Source organism: Primulina eburnea, chromosome 12 (genome assembly GCF_022965805.1).
Source record: "Primulina eburnea isolate SZY01 chromosome 12, ASM2296580v1, whole genome shotgun sequence".
Lineage (NCBI taxonomy): Eukaryota > Viridiplantae > Streptophyta > Magnoliopsida > Lamiales > Gesneriaceae > Primulina > Primulina eburnea.
The window spans coordinates 36,863,115-36,879,145 of NC_133112.1; the positions used below are offsets into that span (position 1 = coordinate 36,863,115).

Genomic DNA, 16,031 nt, shown 5'->3' on the forward strand with positions numbered 1-16,031 from the left:
CATGTTTAGGGATATTGGTATATATAAATAGTCACAAAAAATGTATGTGAGACTGTCTCATAGATCAATTTTGTGATATAAATCTCCAACACGACCCAATTTATGCACACAATATTAGATTTCGTTTTAAATATTGACCTGGTTGATCGTCTCACAAAAATATATTCGTGAGACCGTCTAACAAAAAAATTATTTAATTAATTAAAACAGTTACCAAATATATATAATTTATAATAATAATAATAACTATGGAAATATATATTTTTTTTTTTAAAAAGATTACATGTAATTAGGTAGTACAAATACATGTAACCATATACAAATACAACGTGCAAAACCCCGGGATGTGTTTGGTTGGATGGATTAAATAAGGATAGATTAATAGACAAATATTTATCGTTAAAATTTTAAGATGTTTTAATAATCATTTTGACCCGATTTGAGATCCAATTTTATTAATCAAATAATTATCCATAAAATTGGATCTGTCAAAATAATTATTAAAATAACTTAAAATTTTAACGATAAATATTTGACTATTAATCTATCATTATTTAATCCACTCAACCACACACCCTACGTAAATACAATTACTGCTCACGGGGTCTCCTCGTTTTCAGTTTATTCCAGAAATTTTTTAGTACTTTACTGAACTTTTTTGTCTGCTGTCTTTCGTCAACGAAAAACCCAGTCTTTTTTGCAGCCAAACAATGGAGGCTGTGGATTCGACTCGTTCGTTTGTAAGAGACGTTAAGCGTGTCATCGTGAAGGTCACATTTTGTTTGATGTTCTTGCATTTTCTTGCTGGAAATTTGGTTAATTTTGGTGGGCTTCATTTGATTGGTTTTGTTTTGATACGTTGATTTATTTTTATGGAGGATTCATGGGCATTGATTTTTCCATGGCGGGGAAGTTTGAGTCTGCTTTTGGCTTTTCTTTCTTTCTTTTTGTAAAGAAACTTGGATGACTGTTAAGTCGTTGTCAATACTCAAAAATAGGATTTTAGAGTTCTGTTTGTTTGTCGTGTTCTGAATGTTTCGGTTTACTAAGTTGTTTGGTAGAATCTTTTGTGATCGGGATATCAGAGCTGATTCTAATTGTGGTCCAAGCAGAGAACAAGATGCTATGCATTTGTAGCAATTCTGGAAATTTAGCAGTTCTTGTAATGGGGTGGGGAATGGAAAGAAGGTTGAGTATTTTTTTTTAAAAAGCTGTGGCTATGCTATGATTGTTGGGGGTAAATTATGAATGTAAGTATCACAACCTAATTTGTTCATCATTGGACATTCAGGCTTGCTCTATTTTTGGACTTAGTCTTTGTTAGTTATGGGGTAAAAAGATGTTCGTAATTTAAAATTAGGGGGTGAATCTCATTATAGTACCTTAAGCTTCAAACAAGGTTTGACTTCACTTAGTGACAAATGTTTTGTTGTGTGGCATAAGATTCATGATTTTTCGTTTGAAAGTGTGAGGATTAAGATTTCATCGACAAAAAGGCAAAGGTTTCTGCATAAAGAACTTGAATTCGTGTGTTGATTATGTGATTATGGCTTTCATTCTGTTTAAATTGAATATTTACATCATAGTTTTAATTGAACTTAATGTTTATTTCTTGCCTTTTGTTATCTCTATTATGTACTTTGAAATCCTTGTATGTGAACTTTGAAGTTTTCTCCGATGTTTTGTCTACATACCCAAGGTTGGAACTGCTGTTGTCACTCGAGCTGATGGAAGGTTAGCTCTTGGAAGATTAGGGGCACTCTGCGAGCAGGTGAATAAGAGGATTAAAAAAGGCTTAAATTTTTAATATTTGGTTTATCAGTTGACAATTTATTTTCTTGATCTCATTTATTGAGTTTCGAATACAGATTCATGAGCTGAATTCTCAGGGATATGAGGTTATTTTGGTGACATCCGGTGCTGTTGGTGTTGGTCGTCAACGGCTGAGATATAGGAAATTACTCAACAGCAGGTCCTTTTTTAATATTTCTTGCTATTTAGATTTAGATTACAGTGTTAAGCACTTGTGAAAGAAGCTTCGCCTTCAGAATTATATATAGGAATTCGTAGCTATGTGCTTTTGTAGTAATCCCAGAGCTCGATTCAACATCTTTGTGGACATGTTACGGAACTGTTCTGTAGATCATATTATACTGCTAAAATTTTTGAAGGATCTTGATTGAACTTCATGCGACTGTCAAATTGCAAATTCCTAGGATGGCATTATTTCGAAAATTCTCGACTTTAGCAATGTTTTTAACCAATTTTTCCATGTATTCTCCACAGTTACTGTGAACTTTGATTTTTTATTCGTGCAGTTTTGCTGATCTGCAAAAACCACAAGTAGAGCTTGATGGGAAAGCTTGTGCAGGTGTTGGACAAAATGGCCTTATGGCTCTCTATGATACTTTGTTCAGTCAGGTGAAATCACAATTTCATTGCCTTAATGCAATTTTTTGTTTATTTTTAGTCTGCTTTTGAGGATGCTCTGTCTTCTTCCAATGGTTGTGTTAGTCATTACACACATGTTAGTTATTCTGGATGATTTCGCTTTTCTCATGCAGTTGGATGTGACATCAGCACAACTTCTAGTTACTGATAACGACTTTAGAGATCCAGATTTTAGGAAGCAGCTGAATGAGACTGTGAAATCACTGCTCTCTCTGAAGGTTGTTCCAATATTCAATGAAAATGATGCAGTCAGTACCCGGAAGGCTCCTTATGAAGTATGCATTTATATTGACAGCCTTTTCACATTCATGAGATTGTTGACAGCCTCAAGGGGATTAAAAATTGTTTATAATATTCCTACAGAGATAGAAATGTATTTACACAACTTTTATTCCACAATCTCAATTTCATACAATTTTCCTGCTTTATCGCATTTTGCAGGACTCTTCGGGAATATTTTGGGACAATGACAGTTTATCGGCATTATTAGCTATGGAGCTAAAAGCTGACCTCCTTGTATTGTTGAGTGATGTAGATGGTCTTTATAGTGGTCCTCCAAGTGATCCACATTCCGAATTAATTCACACTTACATTAAGGATAGGTATGAGGGAGTGATAACTTTTGGAGACAAGTCTCGGGTTGGAAGAGGGGGTATGACTGCCAAAGTAAAAGCTGCAGTTTATTCTGCTCATGCTGGCATTCCAGTTGTTATTACTAGGTAAACTGCTTCTTTTAAAAAAATGTCAAATTTATTATTTTGACCTTAATCATTGGATCCCAAAATGTACAAAACTTGAAATTTGAGATTTTCAATTCAATAATATATCATTCTTGTCATAGTTTTTAATAACTCTCAAGATTCTTGGCATGGTTTTTAACAACTCTCAAGGTAGGTAGGTTCAAGGCTCACCAATGCTAGATCTATGTGCCTACATTTGAGCCAAAGGCTTAGTTTTTCAATAAACCATGTGCCTTGCTGTCAAAAACAATCCCTTGTGTGCTTTTATAGACTCGAAGCAACTTTAACCACATCTTAACTATACTAATGGCAAATCCAAGGTGAAATGCTAGGTAGCCATTCTTCATTTTCACTTATACAACAATTAAAATTTGTTTTGCTTTCATCCAGTGGTTTGAGAGTTGAGACGTATATATTAGGTGGTACAAGATGAGGATTTTTAGAATTTTGAAAATTTAGGATAAGGTATGTTTATGCGCCCAAGTAATGTGCCTTCCCCAATGTATTACACCTAGGCTCTATAATATCCCCAATGTATTACACCTAGGCTCTATAATATCCAATTGCTTTTGTTTGCCGGGATTATTGAATTAAAAAAAATCAAAATTTGCATAAACAAGTTCATTGGGATTCAACTTTTATATATTTTAGATCCAACATCAATCAATAAAATAATTATTGATGGGGGAAAAATGGCTCACTTCTCGCAACTCTGCCTTGTCGATGGAGTAAAATCTTAATTTTGTTTCTTCATCAATTGCAAGAAAAGGAATCTGCATTTGATTTATTCTTAAATTGGAAAATGAATCACTTATAGTAACTATACTGTGTCATGCAGTAAACTCTAGAAGTTTATCACTTCATCAACTGCAACAAGCTGTAAATAGAATTTACATTGTAAATAGAATTTACATTTAAATTGTTCTTATATACACAAATGGCATATTGAAAGGAACTTGGATTCTGTGCATTATGATAGAAAATTACTCTTTACAAGATTTTAAATTTTTTGTGTCTCCCACTCTTCCCCATTATCTCTGTGGTTGTAGTGGTTTTGCTGCTGACAGTATTATAAGAGTTTTAAATGGAAAGCGTATTGGCACGTTGTTTCATCGAGATGCTCATAAGTGGGTCCCTCAACGAGATATTGGAGCACGTGAAATGGCAGTTTCTGCTAGGGAAAGTTCAAGACGACTGCAGGTAATCATTTGAAGTTGCACAATTTTTTTAGTTTCCACTAAAAAAATTGCAAGTGCTATAATTGATCTTGTTTATTTCTACCTCATAACCTTGTAGGCTATGCCTTCAGAAGAAAGGAGTAAAATTTTGCTGGATGTAGCTGATGCTCTGGAAGCGAGTGAAAAGCTGATATTAGCTGAAAATGAAACTGATGTTTCTGAGGCACAGCAAGCTGGATATGAAAAGGCTTTGGTGTCCAGGCTGGCTTTGAAGCCTGGTAAGGTAAGATACTGCTTGTAACTTCAGATTTGTGTAGGACTTTAGATCTCATTTATCTCTTTATAAAAGGTTATATCATTTGTAGGTTTCAAGTCTTTCAAATGCTATTCGCGTGCTTGCAAACATGGAGGAGCCGATCGGACGAGTTTTGAAGAAAACAGAGGTAAGGAAATGGGCTATTGTAGATCTTGGTGGTTATAGCATGAAAGAAATTATGTGCTGACTGGGTTTATGATCTGTAAACCTTGTCCAAAATACTACACTCCAGCTTCCCGTTAAGGAAAACGTAAAATCTTATGTATGCTGTCCTTAAACAGAATCTCAAATTAAAACCAAACCGTGTATAACCAAGAGTGAGTGACAAACATGTTAAAATGTGTTTTAAGACATTAGAAAAACTCAAACTAAGCCATTGTGTGCTTGTGTTTTCTAATGTGGCACACTTGCACTCCATATTACATATCACTATCAAAATTTCGAATTAATCAATCCTCTATTTTACATACTTGTTCTTGGACTAAGTGACCAACTTGAGCTTGATGAAAATCTTGATCCGAGACCAAAGAGCTCCTTAGTTGGCTGGGTTTTCTTCTGGCAGTTGAGAGCTTCAAGTTGTTATGTGTCTCTTTGTACTGAACATATATTGGAACGGCAAATGGTTGTGAATTTCTGGCAATTATTACCGCAGCTTTCAGAAGGATTTATATTGGAGAAGATGTCTTCCCCATTGGGTGTTCTTTTGATCATTTTTGAGTCTCGACCTGATGCACTGGTTCAAGTAAGATGTTTAACTCTGTCGTGTAGGCCATCTACGTGTAATTCCAATATTTTCAACTAATGTTAAATAATAACTTGTGTTATCAACTTAAAAAAAAGGAAAAAGTTGAACTTCGACATACGTCCTGTATTAGTTTGAACCTTGATATCGTATTATGATTTATTCTTATGATCTATTCCATTTGAATGACTTTAAAACCTTAAACCTTTGTCATTCCTTATCCTCATTACCTTGTTTCACCGTGTTGAACAACTCCAAATTTTCTACTTGTTACCGCATTTATCTGTTTTAAAATTTGAATATTTTTCTGACAAGAAAAATTTATTATGAACATACCTAGCTAGTTTCGGAAATTGCATGAATTATTTTTCTTATATCTTCTTCCTCCTATCCAGTTTTATGCTTCTCATGATTCTTCCTACTACTTTAAAAATACAAAAAGTTTATCATAAGCATCTAAATTATGGACTTGTTGTGGACTTGAAGAATGTATATTCATTCCATTTTTAAAATTCTAACAGATAGCTTCATTAGCAATTCGGAGTGGGAATGGCCTGCTTTTAAAAGGTGGAAAAGAAGCCAGACGAACAAATTCAATCCTGCATAAGGTTTTAATCATGTGACTACTAGATTTTTTTTTTGTTCTTCTGACCTAATGTTTTATCCGTGTCTTGACATTTTTTATTTGTTTCATTTTCTACATTTTGTCGTGTCCTTTTTCGTTGGTTAGATTATTACTTCCGCCATCCCAAAAAGTGTTGGAGAACCGCTTATTGGACTTGTTACTTCCAGAGAAGAGATCCCTGAATTGCTTAAGGTGGATTGAGTTAATTTTTTGTTTTATTGTACTAAAACCTGGATGAGTCCACAGAACATGAGTTTGGAACTAATCTTTTTTTTCCTTGGCAAAGCTGGATGATGTAATTGATCTGGTTATTCCGAGAGGCAGCAATAAACTTGTTTCTCAAATTAAGGCTTCAACCAAGATTCCTGTTCTCGGTCATGCTGGTAAGGTGTAATTTAATTTTGACTATTACATTTGCATGTTAATGTTAATTACTCTTGATCAAGTAATCATGCATGCATTGCATTTGGAAAATCTAATAGCTATTTTATTTTCTTCGCAGATGGAATATGTCATGTTTATGTAGATAAATCAGCTAATATGGATATGGCGAAGCAGATCGTTTTAGATGCAAAAACCGATTATCCTGCTGCTTGTAATGCAATGGTGTGTTCAATTATTCATTCTTACACATTTGTTGAAAAATTTAAGAGACCCCTTACCAGAGTGCTCCTATATTTTGAAGGAAACACTGCTTGTTCATAAGGAGTTGGTAGAGACTCGGGGTCTAAATGAACTTATTGTGGAACTTCAAATCAAAGGTTGGGCTTTTCCCAAACACTCCCACCCCTCGCTCACTCCCCAAAATCCTTTTTGTGTGAGTGATTAAATTAATTGGAGTTTATTGGTTTGAGAAATTGATGACAAAAAGTTCATCATTGATCTGTATGAACATGTTCTGAATTCCAATATCATGTTTATCACCCGACTATTTTATAATTGTCCATATTTTCACGCTGGGGGTGATTGGAAATTAATGATAATAAAATTTGAACCATTCTCTTACTGTAAGCTTATAAGAAGTGTTTTAATTTGGTGTGTAAGGGATCTTAAACACATTGGACATTGATTTAAATACATATTTTGGGCATGTACCCTCTAAACGATCCTTGTTTTGGCTATAATGTTACAAATGACGTGCATACATCTCAGGTGTCAAAATATTTGGTGGACCTCGAGCAAGCTCTATACTAAATATTCCACAGGCTCGTTCATTGCACCATGAATATAGTTCACTCGCATGCACTGTTGAAATTGTGGATGATGTGTATGCTGCCATTGATCATATTCATCTCCATGGAAGGCATGTTAGCGTTTTGAAATCCTTTAGTTATTTTGTGTTTGACTTATTGGGCTTTGTATGGCGGTTGTTTTTGTTATTGTAAGAGGATGCAGATAAAATAATCAGGCTCTCTCAATGGCAGTGCGCATACTGACAGCATTATAACTGAAGATACCGAAGTTGCAGAAATCTTTTTAAGTCAAGTTGACAGGTAATGGACCTTGCAATTGAGGCAAATTCTGAAAGATGAGGGTGTAAGTATGATTGCATTTTGTACACTTCAATTAACTAAGCATTAAGTGTTACTTCTTCAGTGCCGCCATATTTCACAATGCAAGCACGAGATTTTCTGACGGCTTCCGATTTGGACTAGGCGCAGAGGTATGCTATTAGAATTCTGTTGAATCAGTTGTAGATACGTGTTATTCACACGTATTTGTTGTCCTTGACAGGTTGGCATTAGTACTAGTCGCATCCATGCTCGAGGTCCTGTGGGTGTTGAAGGATTGCTTACAATAAGATGGTATGCCTAAAAGACTTTTAGTTGTGGCAAAATTGAATATATATTTTCCTGATGATGTTCATTGTCACTCTACGGTCTGGCCTAAGCGTAGTTCGACGGAACACTTCCTTTGTCCGAATCATGCTTGAATAATAGATAAAATTATTGCAGAATATGTCTTGACTAGTTACTTTACCTCTATTGTACATGAACTAAAAGTTCTTTCAAATAATTCTACTGTCAATATATCTACCTGCGATTTGAATTGGAAGTTTCTAATGATTTCTTTGGGAGATAGATCACGAATACTCATAATACTTGCATATATATAGCTGTACTGATTGCAGTTTCGTCGTCTTTCCATTAGTTGATAAAATATCTCTTCCTCTGGACTTTGAACATTTGAAGTTTCTGCACTGATTTTTCTACTTCACTTGCTCCATTTACATCTGAATTTTGACACCTATACTGACGATAGAAAAAAATCTAGTAATGTGGGTCTTGAGAATGCCCTAGGCTTTGTAAACTATTCTGACCGGTTTAGATTCCTGGTTTATTTCTTTTAAATGACTGACCTTGATTTGTGCCAGACGAGTGACTGAGATTAATGAAAACGTTAACAAAGAGCATTTCGTTGTACCATCGGCCAAAGGTCCAGAGCCATTTGGTGCTTTGTAAAAATACCACTGAATTTGTACAAAAGAAAATGCAAAAAAAAAAAAAAAAAAGCACGTTTGGAGCCAGATAAGACAGTAACTGGCATAAAAATCATTCCATGTGTGTGGGTTTCTGTATTACTCTAACTTGAACTATTCTACTTGTCATTCAACAATGAATTGGATTCGGTGTCCAGTCGAAAAAGATAAGAATATCTCAAAATATTATTTATATAAACGAGTGCCGATGGTAAATACCTTTGTGTTTTCCTAATTCTTCTTTCAAAACTCAAATTGAAATGCAACCGAGCACCTTACTGAAAAACTCCTGTGACAATTAAACTTGAATGTTCTTGTTTGGATAATAGGATTGCTAGAGGAAATGGCCAGGTGGTGAACGGTGATAAAGGCATTGTTTATACTCACAAAGACTTGAGTCTGAAATCTTGAGGCCAAGCAAGCTACATCATGAAGAAATGGTGTCCGACCCGCAGTTTTGTTAATTGTCCGGAAATCGCTGAGCGTGAATGGTATGAAAGGAGACTTTGATCTTTGACGAGAAGAATTTAGTGGTCATAGTGTATTATAACTGAGATTTCGAAGGATCAAATTTTGCAAGAATGAGAACTTGCAGGATCAGTAATGTATTAGAAATTATATGGTTTGAGAATATTCATTTCGAAATATATTTGAATTCTTGAGATTTTCGAGTTCATTCAGCCTTACTATTGTGAGTTTAATTGATTTCTGTGTTGTGTTTGCTTGACTGATATTCTTGTAAAACTCAATGTCTGAATGTGACTTATTGCTAGTCTTTAAATCTTTTTTATTTTAACAAAAAAAATATTTATTTTATTTGTATAAAAGATGAAGTGAAAAAGGTTAATACAGATGAAAAACACTGGCACGATAGATCAAACTTTTAAGTACTTGGTAGAGTATATGAGATAAATAATGATTTTTTGCTTATTTAATAAGTAAATATTAAAAATAAAAATTATTTATTCTTGTAATATATATATAGCACGATGGGTTATGCTTGACTTGATTACTGAATCATATGAAACCAGATAATTTGAACGACGAAAGAAGGTATAAGAACATTCATAGTACCTGAATATCGTGTATGCGTTGCAAGTTAGCAAATTAAATCGAAATCAGTTATCCAAATTTGCAAAATAAAGCTTCATTGCAAGACTCAGTTCACCATTCAAATTACAGTTACCAACTGAAATTTTCATAGTTTGGGAACTAACTAGTTCAGTTCATCAACGTTTTAAATTTGAAGATTCTAAATCATAATACTGGAATACTTGCTCATAAAAAAATCCCTCAAAAACTGGTAAACTTTATGCGTTTTAATGAACTTCTCTAGGTTCATGCTTTAATGAACTTCTCTAGGTTCTTCAACCATGTTATATACTCTTTGCTGTCCTTGTCGACCATGTAACCATGCAGGAAATTGGTTGTGCTGGGTTTAATTCCCCTGATCTCCAAATACTTGTGGAAAGCCTTCTGCAAGTTCTCGTCCAAATCCCTAAAAAAACACGGGAGACATTAGCATATCACCAGAAGTCACAAACCACCAATCATAAAGGAGTAGACCCAGCCGGAGTGGTAGACAAGTAGGTGCATTCCATACCCCTCAACTCAAAATAAGAAACTTGTATGCGAAATTTCACTTGAATTTTTATCTTTCATTATAATACATTGATACGGTCGTGACCCTTCCACCAAATGAAAAACCTAATCTGCGCTAAGAAAAAACATAATGCAGAGAAGAGTGTGAAACTTACGAGAAGTCGGGTCCTTCATATGGTATTTGATCCTCAGCAGCTTCGGGATCTTTGACAGACAAGCTGTCGATTGCAATCTCATCAGGGTAAGCAGTACAACTAAACTCGAGACAGGGTCCTTTACTCTTGGAAACTTGAACTACTAATGGTATACTAGGCTGGCTTGCGCTCTCCTCCCCTTCATCATTATTGTCATCGGCATCATCCTGCTGACCAGTAATAACGTCAGGCATGTGAACTTCAACAGATATGGTTTCACCTTGATATTCTCTGGTTAGCGTCACAGTCTGCCGTCCGGGATGGTCTTGAATTTTAAAAGGGAAACCCTGTGGAACCTCCTCAGCCTGTAAAACAATTGGACATGAGACAACCATGATGGTTCAAATTGTCAAATGTTACAAATACAAGGGAAAACAATGATCTTTTTTGCTTTCAATTATCTGGATAGAAAGAAATAAATTACACCTAGAGATACTAAATCAGTCATCCACAATAAAATCTGATGTCGTATAGTGACAAGATAATGTAAAACCTCAGTTAAAGCAAAAGCCAATGAAAGTGTTGTATCTTGGGACTACCTTCACCCAAGATGTTCAGCTCATACTAAAATAGTGGAATCTTGACTTCATTGCAGAAACAACTCAGGTGCGGCTCCATAAAGACAGTCACAACAAACAATAGAGCGGATATTTTAAGGTAAATAAATTCATACAATCAAACATCCCCAACCTATTAAACCTCGACTACATTTTCCATCCAGTGGACTAATGGGTCATGATAATTGTATAAAGTTTTACTTCAACAAACCCTCAACAGAAATGGATCTAAGAAATAAGACCATGACAGATCGTTGAGAACAAGTGAAAAAAATAAAAGTCAGGTAGTTGACCCTTTGAAATCATTCAACAATCAACATCACTTCATCTTTATATCAAATGACACACAGAACGTTACACACAGAAATCTTCACAAAAACAACGAAAAAGATACAAATTATTATAAATCAGAACCCACTTCGCCAGATCAAAAGGAGCAAGAACCCAGTTCACAAAGAAAGGAACACGGGGGAACCCATTTGGTAAAAGAAAACCTCTTCTCCAAGAAAGGAACCCATAGCATAACAAATCAAAAGAAACTAAACATAAACATGCTCCGTAGTCAATTCCACCATAACGGAGCAACCAAACATACACGATTTCAATTTCTATTACTATTCGCAATAAAACAGACCTGATCCTCCTCCTGAGACTCCACGGCGCACTTAATCTCTGACTCGATTACTCGTAGCAGTGACCCGTCAGAGCTGGGCTTGGTGGAGTAGCGGTGAAGAAATGACGGAAATGACTGCTGCAGGAGATTTCGCGACATTCCCGACGCACGGTCGTTGACAGAGGCCAACAGGGCCGAGATGTGGTGGTGATTGTGGCGGATATGCTTGTGACTGAGGATCAATGGTGCATATCTTGAAGCAGATCGTCTAAGCACATTGGTGAGAGCCATTTTTTCGGTGCTTGAGAGGGTTTTGGAGAGGAAATGGGGAAATATTTAGGGTTTAAGGATGGGTTTCTTTGTCCACTCATATTTGCACTTCTCAGAAGTCATATAATCAGATTTATTTTTGAATTAATTATATTTATAAAAATATTTACAATAAATAATCAAATTTATTTTTTAATTGATTAAATTCATTAAAATAATTACACAGAAGTAACTGGAGGATAATTTTGGGTATGGATTATAATTTTTCGTAGTATTATAAACTAATATAATGTTATTTTAGGATGGATTAAAATTTGAATCATATAATGATTATATCATAAAGTTATGTTTTAATGAAAAATTTATTATAAGAATATGGTTGTGTAATAATTGTTCATACCAGGAAAAAGATCGAACTTGACGTTTAGATTGTTTTAAGGCTCAAAAGATTTGAGTTGCACTATCTTTTGATAAAACGACAAACGTTTGGTCATATGATTGATATCGGAGTCAAAAAGATAAAAATAAATAAAGTCATAACATTTGAATTTTTTGTTGGAAAAAAAATGAACCTATGGTAGAAACGTGCATGTGCGTGGCACGTGGAGATATGCAAACAAATAATAATCAATGTAATTATGTTAGAATAAATAGTAATAATAGTTCAAAAGCAAACAACTAATTTGTTCGGAAACCAAATGTCTACATTTTCTCTTCTTTGATCTTAAGGGCAGTGGAAATGTTTTGATACCTTGTGGTTAGCATGCAATTGTCTCTCCATCTTCAATTTCTATTATCTTCAAGAACCATTTTGCTGTTATCCATTTTTTTATGTCCGTGGTTCTTCAACCTTCGGTGTGAGATTGATTTTTTCCACTGTCTTGGTAATCTTCGGCTTCTTCCTTTTTTTATATTGACGTTCCATTTTAAACAACTGTCTGGATTTTTAATAGCTTCTGCTACGATCGTTAACACTATGTTACTTATGCCTATTGAGCCATCCAACTTGAACAAGAATGCATGCTGTTAGATGTGATTTCTTGTTAGTGTGAGGTAAATAGATCACAGAAGGAGATATCTCATTCAAATCAAATCCACATTGCTTCTTGAGCCAAAACCCACCAAGCATCTTGTAATGCATGCCTTGATTTCATCAACAGATGTATCTGTACCTCTCTGTGAAAGATGGACACCTATCTAACGTCCATCATAAATATTCTTTGGTCAGCAGCCACATTCTTGGAGATATATAATCTAAGATCTTTGATAGAGGGATATTGGCTCATGTTACACAACAATTGCGCTGCGCATACGGATTAACTTTCATTATGTTCATGAACAGAACTATACTTTTCTCATCAACACCAGCTCGTTCTCGTGTCCCAAAAATAGAGTTGGAAATTCCTAGGAACTTCCTCAGCTGGAATCAGCGGAGGCAACCCATGAAATTTTTTGTACGTCTTAAAAGAGTTTAGGCTGTTTAGCACTTAAAAATACATTTATTTGTCTTTAAAATATAAAATTGCAAATTATTTGTAACCGAAGAGACGGTCTTCAAATTGTTCTTTCTTGATATTTATTAGTTAAAATATTTTTAAAAAAATGTCAGCACTTCAAAATTAAAAATATATTGTTTTTTTTATGTATCTATATATATATATATATATATATATATATATATATATATATATATATATATATATATATAGAGTTATAAAAGATAGCAACTTATCTTATCCTTTTTATAGTAAAAATGTGAAATATATCTTCATTCAAAACTATTTGAGCATGTCTCTTGTGATACGGTCTCATTAATCTTTATCTATGAGACGGGTCAACCCTACCGATAAAAAATAATATTATTAGCATAAAAAAATAATATTTTTCATGGATGACCCAAATAATAGATCCTTCTCAAAAATTACTACCCGTAAGACCATCACACACAAGTTTTTTCCAAACTATTTTCATATCACATTGGTTTATACTTCTAATCCAATCGATATCATCCCACGATTTTGAATGGTATCCCGGTGATATCCCTAGTTAGGAGAAGTTTATATGGTTATAACAGCCACGTCTAGATTCTAGCAAAACCGAAGTTAAATCTCCATATATAATCATGCAACTCATACGTAAACGTTCTTTCTTCCTTTTCATCAACCTCTCATTTTCTTCCCACGCAATACTCAGTTTCGAGCTGTTTCCGTTTCTTGAATCGGCGCTTCTTCAATCTCTTCTCCGTAAGCTAAATTTTCAGAACCAGTTCCTTTCTTGAATTTATTTTTCTTTTCTCTTTATTCCTTATTGATATATAGATCAAACTCTTGTCTAGACTTGAATTTCTGGAAATGGGAAGAGTGTTTAGCGTCGATTTTGAAGGTCCGAACTACTATATGTGCAAGATCTGCAGAACCCACATTGCCTTACCACTAAACCCCAATAATACGGTATATCTCGTTCCAATCTTTTTCTTGTTGTCATTTATGTTTGGATTAGGATTAGGAACTCACAGGCTGCTGCTGTGTAGAAAGCAATAATGAATCGTGGTTCTGTTTCGTAATTGATTATGAAATTAATGATATGGTGTAATCTTGCATAGTTTTGTTCTGACTTGGGATCGCGTTTCTTGGAATAGGCCGGTCTGTTTCATGAAATTCTTGTTAGTACAGATAATTCTGATGATACTAATTATGATATATCAGCTTTGCGAAAAGTTAATCCGAATTCAGTAATCAGAAGTACTCACATATAACATCCAGGATAGGGCCAACCAGGGCGAAGGAGTGATGTCCCCTGCCCCGTGCACCAAACGAAAAAACTCGCGCTTTCTTTTTCAAAAACGCCAATTCGCCTCCGGGTCTATAATTTCTGTGTCCACCCCTGATCACGTTATTAGCTGGTGTACGGTTAAAGATCATACTCGAGTTTTGCTGCGTCAAAGACTCATTGCTGGAGGATTGTTTGAAATGTTCCTTGTTATATGTCTTGAGCTGTTCATGAAGCTATCCCTAATCCCTTTCACTTTATTGATAAGATTAGATCATTGAGATGCTACTATGGGAAATCGACTGTCAAAAAATTGTTGTTTGGAGGCTAGATTTCAAACTATTACATTACCATGCTGACATATATTGTAATATACCATGCACACCAGCATCTCTCCTTCACGTACTGCGACGGCATATGCCATGTTTCTAGATTTTCCTTACCTGTATTTTCATTTTCCTTTTGGCAGCCACAGCCTGGTCGGTTTACCGCCCTCTTCATCGAAGTGTACGATCTTTTCTCCAAACCAGAAAAGAGAAACTTATCTCGTACTCTTTACATGTTAGTTTTTGATGGCTTCGATTAGATTTCAGAAGCCAATTTATAGTTTTAGACTAAAGTTACTTGAAAAACTTCAGTAATGCTCACTTACGATCGTGCACATAAATGCAGCATCAATGTGGAAGTGAACAGTCGACAACAACCATTATTTGGGATGAACGGGGATATCATGCACATGGTTTCGGATGTATACTGCATCAAATGTGGCAATGATTTGGGATTGAAATATGTAATGTGCAGCGTTTTTTTTGTCTCTTTCTTATTCAAACTAGATCCTGCTATTGATTACTTGAACATTACCATGAGTTAGATACAGACAAATTCGGGCGGAAGAATTCGTGGGAATGACTTCGTGCGGCTAGAAATGTAAGATTGTTACCAAAGTAGTCAGTCCTACGGTGTATTACTTACTAACTCTGCAATGCCAGTTATGTTAATTCCTCTTGTCTCTTGAAAACTTGTTGACAGACAAAAATTATTGTGGAGGAAGGGGGACGAGATTCGCGATGCAAAAACGTTGGTTATCATTGAGCGAGCATAGGAGTTCGACACTCGATTTTTACATATTCTGGGATTTTGTCTGGGAAAGATCAGATTTTGTAGGATCAGTAAATTTTCTTCATTTTCTTTTTGTTGTGAACTTTGAACTTTCTTTGTTAGGCTCTATCTTGCTTGTTCATGACATATGGTTTGATTGTAATATCTTGAAACAAATCTAGTACATGATATGGATAAGAAAATGTTTCTCCATCTTGAATCTCATCTCCATTATAGATTTTAGTCAAAATTCTGCTAAAATTCCACTAAACGTTTGGGTATACAGGAAAGAGTAGATCTCTTGTGAGATGGTCTCACGAATTTTTATCTGTGAGACGGATTAACCTTACCGATATTCACAATAAAAAATAACAATCTTAGCATAAAAAATAATATT

The 16,031-nt window shown here is 34.9% G+C and overlaps 2 protein-coding genes and 1 long non-coding RNA gene across 3 annotated transcripts; 2 read left to right on the forward strand and 1 right to left on the reverse strand.

Annotated features, from left to right (window-relative positions):
- The first annotated feature begins 580 nt into the window (after positions 1–580).
- LOC140807000 (delta-1-pyrroline-5-carboxylate synthase) lies at positions 581–9,193 on the forward strand. The gene is made up of 20 exons (XM_073163631.1): positions 581–770; positions 1,700–1,771; positions 1,869–1,972; positions 2,319–2,421; positions 2,565–2,726; positions 2,893–3,170; positions 4,241–4,391; positions 4,488–4,652; positions 4,735–4,812; positions 5,338–5,427; positions 5,949–6,035; positions 6,158–6,244; positions 6,339–6,435; positions 6,555–6,658; positions 6,738–6,813; positions 7,205–7,355; positions 7,477–7,545; positions 7,649–7,715; positions 7,787–7,857; positions 8,861–9,193. Exons 1-20 carry the CDS (start codon positions 711–713, stop codon positions 8,940–8,942), a joined length of 2,154 nt encoding a protein of 717 aa, XP_073019732.1. The 5' UTR covers positions 581–710; the 3' UTR covers positions 8,943–9,193.
- A 456-nt stretch (positions 9,194–9,649) lies between these two features.
- LOC140808094 (uncharacterized protein At2g39795, mitochondrial-like) lies at positions 9,650–11,866 on the reverse strand. The gene is made up of 3 exons (XM_073165111.1): positions 11,519–11,866; positions 10,289–10,632; positions 9,650–10,029 (listed from the first exon to the last, which is right to left on the reverse strand). Exons 1-3 carry the CDS (start codon positions 11,786–11,788, stop codon positions 9,870–9,872), a joined length of 774 nt encoding a protein of 257 aa, XP_073021212.1. The 5' UTR covers positions 11,789–11,866; the 3' UTR covers positions 9,650–9,869.
- Positions 11,867–13,944: 2,078 nt separating this feature from the next.
- LOC140806554 (uncharacterized) lies at positions 13,945–15,833 on the forward strand. The gene is made up of 3 exons (XR_012112587.1): positions 13,945–14,217; positions 15,209–15,326; positions 15,408–15,833. It is a non-coding gene; the product is annotated as an uncharacterized lncRNA (long non-coding RNA).
- The last annotated feature ends 198 nt before the right edge of the window (positions 15,834–16,031 follow it).

What these genes read in the sequence shown, in the direction of transcription:
- LOC140808094 (XM_073165111.1), bottom strand. Translation starts at nt 11,788, where the DNA reads ATGGCTCTCACCAATGTGCTTAGACGATCTGCTTCAAGATATGCACCA. An exon ending in AGTCTCAGGAGGAGGATCAG is followed by an intron (nt 10,633 to 11,518) that starts GTCTGTTTTATT and finishes ATTGTTTTACAG; the next exon opens with GCTGAGGAGGTTCCACAGGG. An exon ending in TATGAAGGACCCGACTTCTC is followed by an intron (nt 10,030 to 10,288) that starts GTAAGTTTCACA and finishes GTGTTTTTTTAG; the next exon opens with GGATTTGGACGAGAACTTGC.
- LOC140807000 (XM_073163631.1), top strand. Translation starts at nt 711, where the DNA reads ATGGAGGCTGTGGATTCGACTCGTTCGTTTGTAAGAGACGTTAAGCGT. An exon ending in TAGGGGCACTCTGCGAGCAG is followed by an intron (nt 1,772 to 1,868) that starts GTGAATAAGAGG and finishes TTTCGAATACAG; the next exon opens with ATTCATGAGCTGAATTCTCA. An exon ending in GATTTGGACTAGGCGCAGAG is followed by an intron (nt 7,716 to 7,786) that starts GTATGCTATTAG and finishes TGTCCTTGACAG; the next exon opens with GTTGGCATTAGTACTAGTCG.